Source organism: Schistocerca americana, chromosome 7 (assembly GCF_021461395.2).
Source record: "Schistocerca americana isolate TAMUIC-IGC-003095 chromosome 7, iqSchAmer2.1, whole genome shotgun sequence".
Taxonomy (NCBI): domain Eukaryota; kingdom Metazoa; phylum Arthropoda; class Insecta; order Orthoptera; family Acrididae; genus Schistocerca; species Schistocerca americana.
In genome coordinates, this window is record NC_060125.1 from 392,497,187 (window position 1) to 392,513,689 (window position 16,503).

The 16,503-nt window shown below is 39.0% G+C and overlaps 1 protein-coding gene across 1 annotated transcript in view; it reads right to left on the minus strand.

The window, feature by feature from the left end:
* Positions 1 to 13,931, minus strand: part of LOC124621945 (nischarin) — a 72,265-nt gene extending 58,334 nt beyond the window's left edge. The window contains exon 1 of the mRNA XM_047147459.1: positions 13,272 to 13,931. Coding sequence (XP_047003415.1) covers positions 13,272 to 13,712 — 441 coding nt within the window. The 5' untranslated portion in view covers positions 13,713 to 13,931. The remainder of the gene's footprint in view (positions 1 to 13,271) is intronic.
* Between the last annotated feature and the right edge of the window lie 2,572 nt (positions 13,932 to 16,503).

Here is a 16,503-nt window from a genome sequence, read left to right on the forward strand (position 1 = left end):
GGCACAGTTAAGCTCAAACTTACAACCATCACTGTAGCTCGTGACAATTTTCCCATGTCACTTATAAGCAAAGGTATAACAGGTAGCAGTAATTTTATTCATCTGTGGATAACTTTTACAATGTTATGCCACAGTATTGGCAGTTACATAGTGTTGGCTGAAAACACAGACTGTGGGCAAAGACAGTTGAGAAAATACATACACCAACGAGCCAAAACATTATGACATCTACTTAATAACTTGTTTGTCCATCTTCGGAACAAAATACATCACTGATCCTGCATATCATGGATCCAACAGTTTATTGGTAGGTTTGTGGGGGTTGTGGCATTAGTTGTCTACAGACAGGTCAGGTAATTCGTGTGATAACGGGCCGCTAATTGCGTCCGTAGTGGTTGCGCCCAATAGTGATCCGCGTGGATTCCGTAGGATTTACATCTGGTGAATTTGGTCACCAAAACATCAACATGAGTTCACTATAATGCTCCTCAAACATGGACATTTTTACGGCTGAAATATGACATCGCCATAGGGGAAGACATCAAGCACAAAGGGACGCAGCTGGTTCGCAGCTGTCAGTCTGTCTTCGATTACTACTACACAGGTCCTATGCAAGCTCAGGAGAATGTCTCCCATACCATAATACTGCTCCCACCAGTCCACGTCCATGGTGCGCTGCACGTTTCGAGCTGCCATTCACCTTGGTGATACTGTTTGTGGAAATGACCATCAACCTAGTGTAGCAAAAATGTGATTCACTCAAAGAGTCAACACATTTTTATTGATCAACATTCAAAACCTTATGGTCCTGTGCCCACTGCAATCCTGACTGACTATGTCGTTGGGTCAACATGTGAACATGTAGTGATGGTCTGCTGTGGAGCTCTATGATCAACAATGTAAGATGAACAGTGTGATCTGAAAACATTTGTGCATGCACCAGCATTGTGCTCATTTGGTAGAGATGCCACAGATCATCATCTGTCCTACTTTACAGAGCACACAAGCCTGGAATCCCACATTCAGTGAAGAGTCGTAGATGTCCAACCAGTTAGCACCTAGTAGTAGTTTCACTGTGCTTCTACCTCTTTCCACATTAGCATGTGAACATTTGACTAGCTTCACCATTCTCGATATACTCGTTTACAGGCTCTGCATAATAACAATCTGCCCTTTGTCAAAGTCACTTATTTCAATGGGTTTCCCTATTTGCAGCCCATATCTTCACTAGGGTGACCCCCGTCCACGTCTGCCCTGTTTACATAATTTTGTAGTAGCATCACGTGCCAACAATGACCCCAGGTGGCATCCAACATCACGGTGGGGAGTGGTCATAATGTTGTGTCTTATCTGTTCTACAGATCTTAAATGAAATAGTCATCATGGATGTAGAATAAGTCAAAAAACCTGAAAAATATTTTCATTTAAGAGGAAATAACAAATGTACAAGTGTACAATACATTGAGGTGCATATAATAATTATACAGGGTGGTCCATTGATAGCGACCAGGCCAAATATCTCACAAAATAAGCATCAAATGAAAAAACTACAAAGAACAAAACTCGTCTAGCTTGAAGGGGGAAACCAGATGGCGCTATGGTTGGCCCATTAGATGGCACTGCCATAGGTCAAATGGATATCAACTGCATTTTTTTAGATAGGAACCCCCATTTTTATTACATATTTGTGTAGTACATAAAGGAATATGAATGTTTTAGTTGGACCACTTTTTTTTGCTTTGTGGTAGATGGCGCTGTAATAGCCACAAACATATAAGTGCGTGGTATCACGTAACATTCCGCCAGGGCAGACAGTATTTGCAGTGTGATACATTACCCATGTTAAAATGGACCATTTACCAATTGCGGAAAAGGTTGATATCGTGTTGATGTGTGGCTATTGTGATCAAAATGCCCAACGGGCGTGTGCTATGTATGCTGCTCGGTATCCTGGACGACATCATCCAAGTGTCCGGACCGTTCACCAGATAGTTACGTTATTTAAGGAACCAGGAAGTGTTCAGCCACATGTGAAACGTCAACCACAACCTGCAACAAATGATGATGCCCAAGAATGTGTTTTAGCTGCTGTTGCAGCTAATCTGCATATCAGTCACAGACAAATTGTGCGAGATTCGGGAATCTCAAAAACGTCGGTCTTGAGAATGTTACATCAACATCGAATGCCCCCGTACCATATTTCTATGCACCAGGAATTGCATCGCGATGACTTTGAACGTCATGTACAGTTCTGGCACTGGGCACAAGACAAATTACGGGACGATGACAGATTTTTTGCACGCGTTCTATTTAGTGACGAAGCGTCATTCACCAACAGCGGAAACATAAACCAGCACAATATGCACTAGTGGGCAACGAAAATCCACGATGGCTGTGACAAGTGGAACATCAGCAACCTTGGTGGGTTAATGTATGGTGCGGCATTATGGGAGGAAGGATAATGGGCCCTCATTTTATCAATGGCAATCTACATGGTGCAATGTATGTTGATTTCCTACGTAATGTTCTACCGATGTTACTACAAGATGTTTCAGTGCATGACAGAATGGTGATGTACTTCCAACATGGTGGATGTCCGGCACATAGCTCGCGTGCGGTTGAAGCGGTATTGAATAGCATATTTCATGACAGGTGGATTGGTCGTCGAAGCACCATACCATGGCCTGCACGTTCGCCGGATCTGACGTCCCCGGATTTCTTTCTGTGGGGAAAGTTGATGGATATTTGCTATCATGATCCACCGACAATGCCTGACAACATGCGTCAGTGCATTGTCAATGCACGTGCAAACACTGCGGAGGGTGAACTACTTGCTGTTGAGAGTAATGTTGTTACACGCATTGCCAAATGCATTGATGTTGACGGACATCATTTTGAGCATTTATTGCATTAATGTGGTATTTACAGGTAATCACATTGTAACAGCATGCATTCTCAGAAATGATAAGTTCACAAAGGTACATGTATCACAATGGAAAAACCGAAATAAAATGTTCAAACGTACCTACGTTTTGTATTTTAATTTAAAAAACCTATCTGTTACCAACTGTTCGTCTAAAATTGTGAGCCATAAGCTTGTGCCTATTACAGCGCCATCTATCACAAACCGAAAAAAGTGGTCCAACTTAAACATTCATATTTCTTTAAGTACTACACAAATATGTAATAAAAAATGGGGGTTCCTATTTAAAAAACGTAGTTGAAATCCATTCGACCTATGGCAGCGCCATCTAGCGGGCCAACCATAGCACCATCTGGTTTCCCTCTTCAAGCTAGACAACTTTTGTTCTTTGTAGTTTTTTTGTTTGACGCTTATTTCGTAAGATATTTGGCCCAGTCACGATCAATGGACCACCCCGTATAATAATTCTTAGGTTATTGTAGTCATGCATCATACCCAACAGAAAATCATTTTATAATGCTTATTTACATTTATCAAAGTATTGCACTGAACATGTGGTAAAATCAGACTTTATGTAACACTCATATTATTATACATCAATTGCTTCTGTTGCGAAATTTGTCAATGGAGCAGGTGTTGACCATCAATAAATCTTTCAATGATACTTCTTCCTCTTAAAATGCTAAAATAGCCTCAGAAATAACCCCAGTAAGTCTTATAAGATGGATACTGTTCACAGAACATGCATTTGACTTGATATATAACATTAGAAGGTCCATGAAGATTTTCAGGACAACATCATTGTATAAAATTTAAAACACTTTAAAATATTTAAACTACAAAACTGATATATCAGCCATATTTGCAATGACCTTCATGTCATGGCAAGACTGGTTTTACTGAAGAAAAGTTGCCCTCATTTACTGCAAACTATCAATGTCAGTATGTCATATTTGTGGAACTTTATTGGCCCTTGACTATGACAGGCTGGTCATGACAAGAGGGAGAGGGTAGGAACAAGGTTATTCACAGACTATCTGGCTTGTTGATGATTGGCACCTGTCTGCAAATCAGGAAACTGACATTAATAAGCAGCTTGACAAGACTGATAGAGAGGACAGCTGTAAGCTTTCAGTTCCTGGCTGGCAGCTATCTTAGTGAGCGGTGCAGGGATGAAGCCTCACTGGGCACAGACACGACAGAGTAAACAAACAGCTATATAGGAACTGTCAGAGCATTTTTGCTTACACCAGGGAAAAACTATGCCCACCAGAAGCAAATTGCTGATTTGCAGACCAGCGTCAATCGTCAACAAGCCAGACAATCCATGAACAGCTTCCTCCCTCTCGTCATGACTAGTCTACTATAGTTTAAGGCCAGTAAAGTTCCAGAAATGTAGTGTATTGACGCCAATAGTTTGCAGTAAATAGGGGCACCTTTCCCTCAGTAAAACCATTCCTGTTGTGAAGAAGATCCTTGTAACACGGCCAAAATGTCAGATTTATTGATTATATATTTTAAAGTATTTTCTATTTTATACTAAGGCTTGTTACAACACACTAAGAATTTTAATCATCCGGGCACTGGCCAGGAAGCTTATGGTATTATATACAAACCAAGCAATATGAAAGGCAGGCACCGAACTGAAAACTATTAAAAGAATCCCAAGAAAATGTAACTCTTTTCACGAAGGAAGTGGCTTGCAAAACCTCATTCAACCAACTTGCTATGTATTTCTCATCAGCCTGGGGCTCTTACCAGGTAACATTAATAGAGAATATACAGGAGATACTAATAAGTGGAATGTGTTTTGTGTTGGGTACAACAAATAAGCACGAGTATCATGGAAACTCTCATTCAATTCTTATAGCAAATGCTACAAGGCCAGTCCTGGTGCAAAGTATGGTTCACTGCTGAAATTTCAAGAGCATATGTTCCGACTAATATATTATGTCATCCGACACATGTTGTTGTTGTCTTCAGTCCTGAGACTGGTTTGATGCAGCTCTCCTTGCTACTCTATCCTGTGCAAGTTTCTTCATCTCCCAGTAGTGCAAGCTTCATCATCTCCCTGTACCTACTGCAGCCTACATCCTTCTGAATCTGCTTAGTGTATTCATCTCTTGGTGTCCCTCTACGATTTTTACCCTCCACGCTGCTCTCCAATACTAAACTGGTGATCCCTCGATGTCTCGGAACATGTCCTACCAACTGATCCCTTCTTCTAGTCAAGTTGTGCCACAAGCTCCTCTTCTCCCCAATTCTATTCAATACCTCCTCATTAGTTATGTGATCTACCCATCTAATCTTCAGCATTCTTCTGTAGCACCACATTTCGAAAGCTTCTATTCTCTTCTTGTCTAAACTATTTATCGTCCATGTTTCACTTCCATACATGGCTACACTCCATACAAATACTTTCAGAAACGACTTCCTGACACTTAAATCTATACTCGATGTAAACAAATTTCTCTTCTTCAGAACCGCTGTCCTTGCCATTGCCAGTCTACATTTTATATCATCTCTACTTCAACCATCATCAGTTATTTTGCTCCCCAAATAGCAAAACTCCTTTACTACTTTAAGTGTCTCATTTCCTAATCTAATTCCCTCAGCATCACCCGACTTAATTCGACTACATTCCATTATCCTCATTTTGCTTTTGTTGATGTTCATCTTATACCCTCCTTTCAAGACACTGTCCATTCCGTTCAACTGCTGTTGCAAGTCCTTTGCTGTCTCTGACAGAATTACAATGTCATCGGCGAACCTCAAAGTTTTTATTTCTTCTCCATGGATTTTAATGCCTACTCCAAAATTTTCTTTTGTTTCCTTTACTGCTTGCTCAATATACAAATTGAATAGCATCGGGGAGAGGCTACAACCCTGTCTCACTCCCTTCCCAACCACTGCTTCCGTTTCATGTCCCTCGACTCTTATAACTGTCATCTGGTTTCTGTACAAATTGTAAATAGCCTTTCGCTCCCTGTATTTTACCCCTGCCACCTTCAGAGTTTGAAAGAGAGTATTCCAGTCAACATTGTCAAAAGCTTTCTCTAAGTCTACAAATGGTAGAAATGTAGGTTTTCCTTTCCTTAATCTCCTTTCTAAGATAAGTCATAGGGTTAGTATTGCCTCACGTGCTCCAACTATCCTACACATATCTAGTGAGAATACGACAACACTAAAACTGGAGAAATTTGAGCTGATGTATAGACATTCTGATAGTCATTCTTGAAACACGCCATTTGTGACCAGAACATGGAAGAAAGGAAATTTTAGTATTATGCAAAGTATCGTCTATCGAATACAATATGATTATTTGTGGAGTACAGATACCATCTATCGAATACAATATGATTATTTGTGGAGTACAGATATACTTGTAAATTAAAACATAATTGTTTTATATACTCACTAATATAGCAACGATTCACAAGCAGTAAAAGTAGCATTATAAAGCATGTAATATGGAATACAAAAAAACCAAAACCTCTTACAGAAACATAGAGAAAGGAAGACGTTTGAGAGCAGTTCTGATATATCAATCACTAAAAATAGAGAAAAAGAATACCAACAGGAAGTATTCAATTCACAGGAGCAGAAAGCATAAGTTCAAAAACACCTTTGAAACACATCAATCATATGGCTATGAAAGGAATGACAATAACCCCTGAAATAGAATACAAAACTGTCAAACTTAAAAGAATATAGGAAAACTAATGTGTGAAAAGGAATCGTTTGAGTACAGACAGGTTAATTGGAAACTTTTCTTTCCCAGTGTATTCCCTAAGTTTGAGCTGGTAGAAGTCTCAACTCTTTACATTAGTAATGTTTTATACCTAGGAACAGTCTTTTCAAAACTCATAATTTGGCACAATGGCTTATGTCATTCTTTTGGTTGAAGCGCTGACTGTATCAGTCAAACAGACCATCCCCATGCATGAAGAAATGGTCTGCGACCAGACACAATCACATATATTGGAATCACTTCTAAATCTACATCTATACTCTGCAAACCAATGTGAAGTGCATGTACCAGCTGCGAGTGCTTCTTCCATTCATGTATGGACTGAACAAAAAATTATTGTGTAAATGCATTTGTGCATGCTGTAATTAACCTAACCTTGGCTTCAAGACCCCCATGGGAGCAATAAGTGCGGGTTGCAGTATATTCCTGAGTCATTATTTACAGCAGGTTCTTGATACTTTGTACATAGGCTTTCTCACGATCATTTATGTCTCAAGCGTCTGCCAGTTCACTTTCTTCAGCTTCGCTGTAACTCTCTCCCATTGATCAAGCAAACCTGTGACCTTACATACTGGCCTTCTCTGTATATGTTCAATATCTCCTGTTGGTCCTACACACTTTAGTAACATTCTAGGTTATGTCATACAAATGCTTTTACCATGCCTGAGCCTATTTGATCATTCCAGTTCATATTCCTACAGAGTATTACACCCAGGTATGAGTTGGCCAATTCCAACTATGACACGTTGATATTATGTCATAGGATACCATGGTTGTTTTTTTTTTTTTCATTTTGTGAGGTGCACAATTTTACATTTCTGAACATTTAAGGCATGTTGTCAATGTTTCCACCACTTTGAAATATTATCAACTTCTAACTGAATATTTATGCAGCTTCTTTCAGACCGTACTTCATTACAGATAACTGCATCATCTGCAAATTGTCTGAGGTTACTATTAATACTGTCAGCAAGGTCACTAATATACAACATGAACAGAAAAAGTCCCAACACACTTCCCTGTTGTACACCCAAAGTTACTTCTACATCTGAAGATGACTCACCTTACAAGGTAACAGGGCATGACCAACCTACCAGAAAATCCTCATTCCAGTCACTTTTACCCATTTACTGAATAAAAATTATAAAATTTCTGATCAAGAAAGAAGAAGTGGTTTTGCATATGATAACACCTCTTCAAAACACTTGAAAACTGTTTAGCAATAAAAGGAACATGGTGTTTCCACAAACTCCTTGGCATTGCAGAAAACTTAGTTTGATGCTATGTAACACCAGAAACGGAAATTTATGAGGATCATTGTGTCAGTAAAATTACATTTCTGTCTTTAATGTTGAATGACATAGTGGCATGTGTATGATGCACAGAGGTGGTTTGCAGAGGTTGAAAGAATATGTTTTGAAAACAATGACGTTTTTGTGCATTTTTACTACCCTGCTGCCCCAAGAACATCATTCAAGAAATCTACTAGTGACAAAGTTTGGATACCAATAAAAAATGTTTTAAGGAAACTTTCAGTGCTTGAACTTACCACAGCAACCGGAGGTCTTAATATTTATCACAGAAGCTGTCTGAAGAAATGTGTTCTTAACATTCACCACCAGGTTTAGGAACAGTCGCATCTCGAAGGATGTTAATTGAAAATATTTATTTTGAGTATTTCATAATAATATAAATGTTAATTTCAGTAATGTTGCCAATATCTCACATGAATAGGCAATAGCCATAAGATCAGTTCTAGAGTAATGCGCATTGTCTCCTCACTTCCAAAAATTCATATTTTTGTTCACAGTCAGATATCAATGTTGAAATTTTTACAGCATGTTGCTGTCATATAGGTGTACAAACTGTGCAAAAATCATATTTTTCAATCCCACCTGAGATAACTAACCCCAAACTTTAGAAAAAATGAAAATTTTCAAATTTCATAAATTTATAAAAAATTAAGGAAACATTTGTAAGTGTTCTTGCTCTAAATGAGGCTAGTAGTGTATGATATCTAACTATAGGAAAAAAATAGACTCCCATAAATCACTCCTTGTTTGTTATTTTTTGGCCTAAAAAGTGGATTTTTGAAGATTTGGATACCAAACTTTGGAGGTCATTTTGACTGGTTATTTGTGAATTAAGGGTATTTTGCGTAGCAGACAATGTTGTAGAGGGCGCTTTTCTAAAAACAATCATGTCAATTGCAATGTTGTAACTTAACACAGTGCAGAGATATTCAAATTTTCGACAATGTCTGCAGACTGACAAATTGTCATGAGCCTACAAATAAAAATGGCCGCCATCCAGTAAAGGTGCAAGATAAATTATTTTATAAAACTGTTTTGAACTTCTCAAATATAGGGCAACCAAATATAAAAAAAAATGAAACTATTTAAGAATGGTCAAGCAACCATCACTGCACCACTTCATATGGATTGACCCAAAGGTGAATGTTGTATTTTTGTCATTATTTTTGTCACTGTCAACACTGCTGTTACTAGAAAGAATTTCATCAAATAAAATTGGATAACACTCTTCCTCTGTTATTCGTTTTGGCGAGACATTCTAGATGGAGAAGAAGGGCGATTGTTAGCGTCACTAACCGCACGGAAATCACCAGTGTTGTACAGAAAATTCTATTTGAATAAAAAGTAATGTCGTGTAGATTTATGGAAGGTCAACACATAAATATAAACAAATACTTCCAAAAACAGCTGTATGAAGAAGAGCTACAGAGAGAAATGCATGACACTTCCATGAACAACACAAATAACACATCAAATATCTGCTTGTGTTGTAAACACATGGCAAAAGTACTGCACTGTGATTCTCAAGCATTCTAGTGAAACTTTAGGCAACAGTTAATTGATTAGTTGAGAGAATTACCGCCCCTGGGTGGTAAACTGAGAAAAACATGTGGTTAGCCACAGTGATCAATGCCCCTTCCAAGTGATTACATATGAGGCAGGTTACAAAGTTAAACAGTATTTCCATTTTCACTGTCTGTGTAAGTGGCTTCTCATTATAGAGGATAACAATAGTACACCCACTTAAATAGTCCAACACACTATAAAGAACTATTGTGTTCAAGACAATCTTCAGGTTTACTTTCCTTGGTGTGATGTATAGTTCAAGATTAAATAGGCAAAAACCACCCACAAAATTTGTTGATTGGAGCAGATTTTCGAACTATCACCATGTTTCACAGATAACAAACTGCCAAGAATGAAACAAAGAAACTTAGCACTGAACGTAAATCATATTGGAACTCTACATTTGCATGAGGCTGCAAAAAACCATCATAGATGTCATCTTTATTACTGGAAGGGTCAGAATGTAGACAACCTGCTAATTATAATAGGCCACAGTGAGTATGTTGATAGCACAGATAAATTCAAGACCAGTTTGTAGTTTGGCGGTAGTTCCAGGTAGTGTACAGGAAGCAGCACATGTGCAAATGTAAAACGTCACCAGGCTTAAAAGTAGTGCTGCTGTCACTCAGAACCAAATTTGCTTTACAGGTTAGAAAAACCTTTGGTACACATAGCTAATGTACAGTTTACGGATGTACTGTTTCCTCAGAGACTACATATTTCAAAAGTTATAGCATTATTCAAGAGCACCAACAGGTACTCGGTTGAAAACTACTGATTCCTCTCATCATGCTTCGAAGTCTTCTTTAAGAGATTAATTAAACAGGAAGTCACCAAAACATAAACAGTCACAAATTACTCAATAGTAGAAAACATGGCTTTCAAACAAGTAGAAGCACAAAGACAGTAATTGTGTCTTATACAGATTTAATAATTTGAAACCCAGAAAATAACAAAAGTACTGTAGGGATCACCTCATATCTTTCTGAAGTTTTTGATTCTGTTAGTAACAATTCTTTTAGACAAAGTGGAAGTATTTGATGGGTAGAAAAGTAATGTGGTTCAAATCATAGCCACAAAAGCACGTATTGTGGACTAACATCAACTGATTTAATTTAAAGGCAGACTGGCATTTGAAGTAAAGGAAGCCAAAGTAGGTGCACCAAAAGGTAGTGTGGTAGGCCCTCTCATGTATCCCAATACATAAATTACCTATAGACTTCAGACGTGGCAGCTATGATCATGCACTTCACAGATGACCTGGATTATAGTGTGCAGTGCAAAGGATCTTTCATGTGTATATTTACTGATCAAGTCCACACATTCACAGCACACTAGCAATAAGTTGAAAATGCTAGGGAAAAAAATTGTATTCTATGGAAAATGAATTAATATCAGTATCTTAAACTGATGATGGGGTGTTGGGGGCACAGAAACAAGAAACATACAATCTACAAAACTGTTAGAGATCAAATTATAAATTTTAAGACCAAGTAATGAAACTTTTCCATATACCCAATTCAGCAGATTTTGCCATGGCAATCATTTCATGATATGCAAAGCCGTACAGTTTGAGTACTTCCAGTCCATCGTATATTATACAGTAGTATTCTGGGATAAAACTAATAGTTGCTTCAACAAAATTTATACATAACACGATAGTGCTATTTGAGTCATGTAACACAGCTCTACAAGGGCACACCAGATATTTCTATACGTAAACAAATATATATTGATGATCAGATCTAAACTAGATGATCTACAAAATCACAGCAACTATCATAACTACACGGCACACAACTGCATCCCCTTACGCAGAGCAAGCAAGAACTACTAAAACCCATGGCATATGAGCCACACAATGTCATATTTTATAATGCATTGTCAGCATACATCAAGAGGTTGAAGGAGGAAAAAAGTTTTACAGCAATGTTAAAAACCTTTTAATATTTTTTGTAATTTTTTTCATGCTTTCCATTCTTTCTATACTCTTGGAGATGTGGTTTGTTAATGTCGTCGTCATCATCATCAGGATTTCGTCCAATGTGCTAGGCAAGAACTTTTTGAACAATAAGCCTCCACTGATTTCTGTCCTGGAATAGCTTTCCTCTGTCCACTGCATTTCACGTTACTTCCCTCCTTTTGAGACCTTTGTCTGCCCACCTCTTCCTAGGCCACCCAATTGATCTTTTTCCTGGTACCTCCCTCTCCAAATACTGACGTTAGGTTTGAGTTAGATGCCTTTGCTTCACATGACCTAAACACTTCAGTCTCACAGCATTCAGTCTTTCCTCCATGGTCGCGGTCAGGTGCAACTCTCTCCCTACATACTTATTCCCGACGCGTCTCTCCTGGTTTTACGTAGAGCCGATCTAACAAACTTCATTTCACATACTTGTATTTGACCCTATTCTCTCTTATTAATTATACAGGCCTCCACACTATATGACATTGGCAGGAGATAGATTTTATATGTGGTCTGTTTAGCTCTTGTAGGGACTCCCTTGTCCCTTGTCCCAGATTCAGTTTCATACTTGGTGAAAGAATATGGATTCTTTTGCTACTCTGTTTAAAATTTCTAGTTTGGCACTTCCATGACTTGATATGACAATACCCAGAAAACTAAAACTTTTCACACATTCAATCTGCCCTCCTTCTAGTATGATGTTACGCAGTGTGGGTGTCAAACTCACCTCCTCTGCCACTACCTTGCTCTTGCTCGCACTCAACTTCCATAAACAAAAATATTTCTACGTCAGAAATGTTTACTCAGTTTAAGTGAATGTGTCGGCTTATCAAGATACATCGCTGTGTGTGTGTGTGTGTGTGTGTGTGTGTGTGTGTGTGTGTGTGTTTTCCAGATGCAACTGCATATGCATTAACACAACAAAATGGATCTCATATAAGAAAAGTAGTAAAGTGTTATTACTTAAGTATTGTTTTCTGGAGTTCATGTGTATATGTTCGGAAGCACAATAGAATAAAGTTAAGGTGTTCCAGGAAAATAAATCTTGTGCATGATGAAGGCTGTTTGTAGTCTTTTAATATATGTGACATCATTTGCTGTTTTTTTTTTTTTCCAAAAACAATGCCATGTCAGATGGCTCAGTATTATGCACTGGACTCTTCTTTTAAAGGAATGGGATTCCAAACTAAGTCCATCCATCCAGTCATCAGTTTTCCGTAGTTCCTTAATTGCTAAAGGTTCAAGTTGGGACGGTTGCAGTGTAAAGTCCACAGCTGATTTCCTGTGCATCACTCCTGTCCAATCCAACTCCAATTTGTAAATTTTGTACATGTATGAAGAGATACCTGTAATGTATCATAGGTGCGCTATGACAAACAATGGAAAAACCTGGACGTATGTTACAGTTTTATGCAAAATTATCGGCATTTTTGCCACTGTAGTGCTAAAAAGAATGTGTCTTTGTCAAAAATAATTGTTGTCCAGGTTTTTATTAGTAAAGTTGGCGAGAACACACAAAAATGAACTGTTTGAGCATACTTGGGGTTAATCGTCACAATGAGGTTATTTGATTTATAGCAAGCAACAGACAGATTCAATGCTTAGTAGACAGTAGTATTGAGAGGTTTCGGCACTGCAGCTCTTAAAAATGCAATTTCTATCTATTTTCCCCATCTTTAAATTACGCAACTTATATTTTCGTAAACCTCTGCTTTATATTCAAATAAATGGAGTGTTGCATTATTTTTTTACCTGTAAAGGTGAGAAGGTGTAATGCCTCGAATTCTGCAGTAATGTGTCTCCTTCAATGAAAAACTGTAAGGCCATGTTCTGGAGAAGAAATAAAATGTCATAAAGATGAAAATCAAGAAACAACGCAAGTTCCCTGGGCATTGCTTTCTGTAGAAAATGAATAACTGTTGTCAAGTACTTCTCTAGGCCATCTCTCCTCTTTTCTATAAAAGCTGGGTCTCTATTCCCAATTACTTTCTTCGGTGGCAAAATGTCCTTCGCTACCCCGTTGTCAGTAACAAGCTTTTCATGCAATTCCACAAAATCGTTGTATCTGTGTTGAACTTTCCACTCAATGTCCCCTACTTTGATATTAATGTGGTAAACAGTGTAATTCTCTGTCTGCTCAACATACGGGATCTTTACAGTTGTTTTGCAACCGTTCAATAGAAAACAGGCCATCGTAGATACTTTATCGTAATCACCGATTTCATTCGTTACAACAGCGTTGCAATACCACGAAGGGCAAAATTACAGTATTTCACTTAACATACGATTACAACTCTTCTGGACATCCACTGTCATATCCAACATAGCTTACATGTATTCCTCTGACATTTGCACATCAACAAGAAAGTTGTTTACGCTCACATCAGAACAAACGTCATCACTTGTTTTGACACGATCGCCAACTCTAGGATGTTAATACACTCAGAGTTCTTTGCACGAGCGCTTTCAGATGTGGGCAACCACGGCCGTGGGGCAACCGTGCAGCGTAATGAGTTATCCGTGATTTCACGTCATTCGAGTGAAAAATTATCCTTTGAATACAACTGAAATTTATTTTAAAAAAAGAATCGTTTTAACGGAAATATCATCACTTTGCATGCAATTTTTTTTCAATTTAATTGCAATGATCGATTCAGTGAGATCTTGCATTCGTAACTCCGCACATGTGGTAACACATAATTTTTCCGATTAGTATCCGTGGAGGGGATCAGTCTTTTTGGGTAGACTACATCATTTAATAGATATTTCCAGCTCCACGCCACGTCATCGTCCCCAACACGACCTCTTTAACAAAGGAATTTGAAGCAGTCCGCATCAATAATCTTTCTACATATACACTGAAGAGCCAAAGAAACTGGTACACCTGCCAAATATCGTATGGGGCCCCGCGAGCACGCAGAAGTGCCGTAATTCGAGGTGGCATGGGCTCGACTAATGGCTGAAGTAATGCTGGAAGGAACTTACACCATGAACTCTGCAGGGCTGCCCATAAACCCGTTAGAGTAAGAGGGGGTGGAGATCGCTTCTGAACAGCACGCTACAAGAGATCCCAGATATGCTAAATAATGTTCACGTCTGGGGAGTTTGGTGGCCAGCAGAAGTGTTGTAACTCAGAAGAGTGTTCCTGGAGCCACTCTGTAGCAAATGTGGACGTATAGGGTGTCGCATTGTCCTGCTGGAATTGCCCAAGTCCGTCGGAATGCACAATGGACATGAATGGATGCAGGTGATCAGACAGGATGCTTACATACGTCACCAGTCAGAGTCGTATCTAGGCGTATCAGTGGTCCAACATCACCCCAAATGCACACACCCCACACCATTACAGAGCCTCCACTAGCTTGGACAGTCCCCTGCTGACATGCAGGTCCATGGACTCGTGAGGTTGTCTCCACACTTGTATATGTCCATCTGCTCCATACAATTTAAAACAAGATTCGTCTGACAAGGCAACATGTTTCCTGTCATTAACAGTCCAATGTCGGTGTAGTTGGGGCTAGGCAAAGCATAAAGCTTTCTGTCATGCAGACATCAAGGATACACAAGTGGGTGTCCAGCTCCAAAAGCACATATCAATGATGTTTCATTGAATGGTTCGCATGCTGACACTTGTTGATGGCCCAGCAATGAAATCTGCAGCAATTTGCAGAAGGCTTGCACTTCGGTCATGTTGAACAATTCTCTTCAGTTGTCATTGGTCCCATTCTTGGATGATCTTTTTCCAGCCTCAGCGATTTCAGAGATTTGATGTTTTACCGGATTCATGATATTCATGTTACACTTGTAAAATGGTCATAGGGGAAAGTCCGCACCATATCAGTACCTCAGATATTCTGCACTCATGTGCCGACTATAATATTGCGTTCAAACTCACTTAAATCTTGATAGCCTGCCATTGTAACAGCAGTAACTGATTTAACAACTGTGCCGCACACTTCTTGTCTTATATAGTAGTTGCCAATCACAGTGCCATATTCTGCCTGTTAACATATCCCTGTATTCGAATATGCATTCCTATACCAGTTTCTTTGGCATTTCAGTGTAGTATACAACATCAACATATCACTTGACAATTTATGATTAAATTTCCTGATTGGCAGGCTAGGAGACTAGCCGATTGTTTGAAAGAAGCAACAACAGCAATAACCACCCCCTCACAAAATCCAGGTCTCACTGACCCCATACAAACTGTTGGTAAGCTACTAAATACCATAACTGTCTGTGTCAGCTACCCACCATTGAAGATATCATCCGTTTTGTCACCTTAGTACTCTGAAATATTAACTCTTTTGAAACTATCAGTTCCTACAACAAAAACTCTTGGTGCCTGCACATCTTCCATCTCAATACACACGTCACCTATGAGAAAGTCAAGCCCACTTCTTTTACGATCTAAATACTGTACTCATTCAAACATAACCTCTAGCATCTAACACACTGAAATGGTGCAGCAGATGTATAGTATCCTGTACCAAAATATTCCGTCCACTTAAATAACGCTTCCTTACTCATAACCTCAGAAAAGAAGAAATCCGTGTAGGCAACTCCTCCTTAGCAATGCCTTCCTCCAATCACATCATTCCATACGTGTTTTCCTTACACCTTACGCTGTATTGACAATCACAAAGCCTCTACAGAGTTATTATTGTCGTCTTTGAAATGACTCTTTCTTCTACCCACCTACCCCTTCCAAATAATCCAACTGAGCACCTCATCTTCACTAACTTTTTTCCAGAACACACTTTAATCCTTGCAACTATCTACATGCACTCTAACCAGCCAGTCTGAGAAACAGCAGAACAGTAGTGGCATCATTTTTATTGACATCCTCAATTGCCATGAAATCTGCACCCCTGCCCATACCTCGGTTCAAGTTCTTCCCAACTCCCCCCCGCCCCTTCCCCTCCCACTCCTAGGGAAAGGAGAAAGCATTGTACAGCCAAGTGTTTCTCTTTCAAGAAAA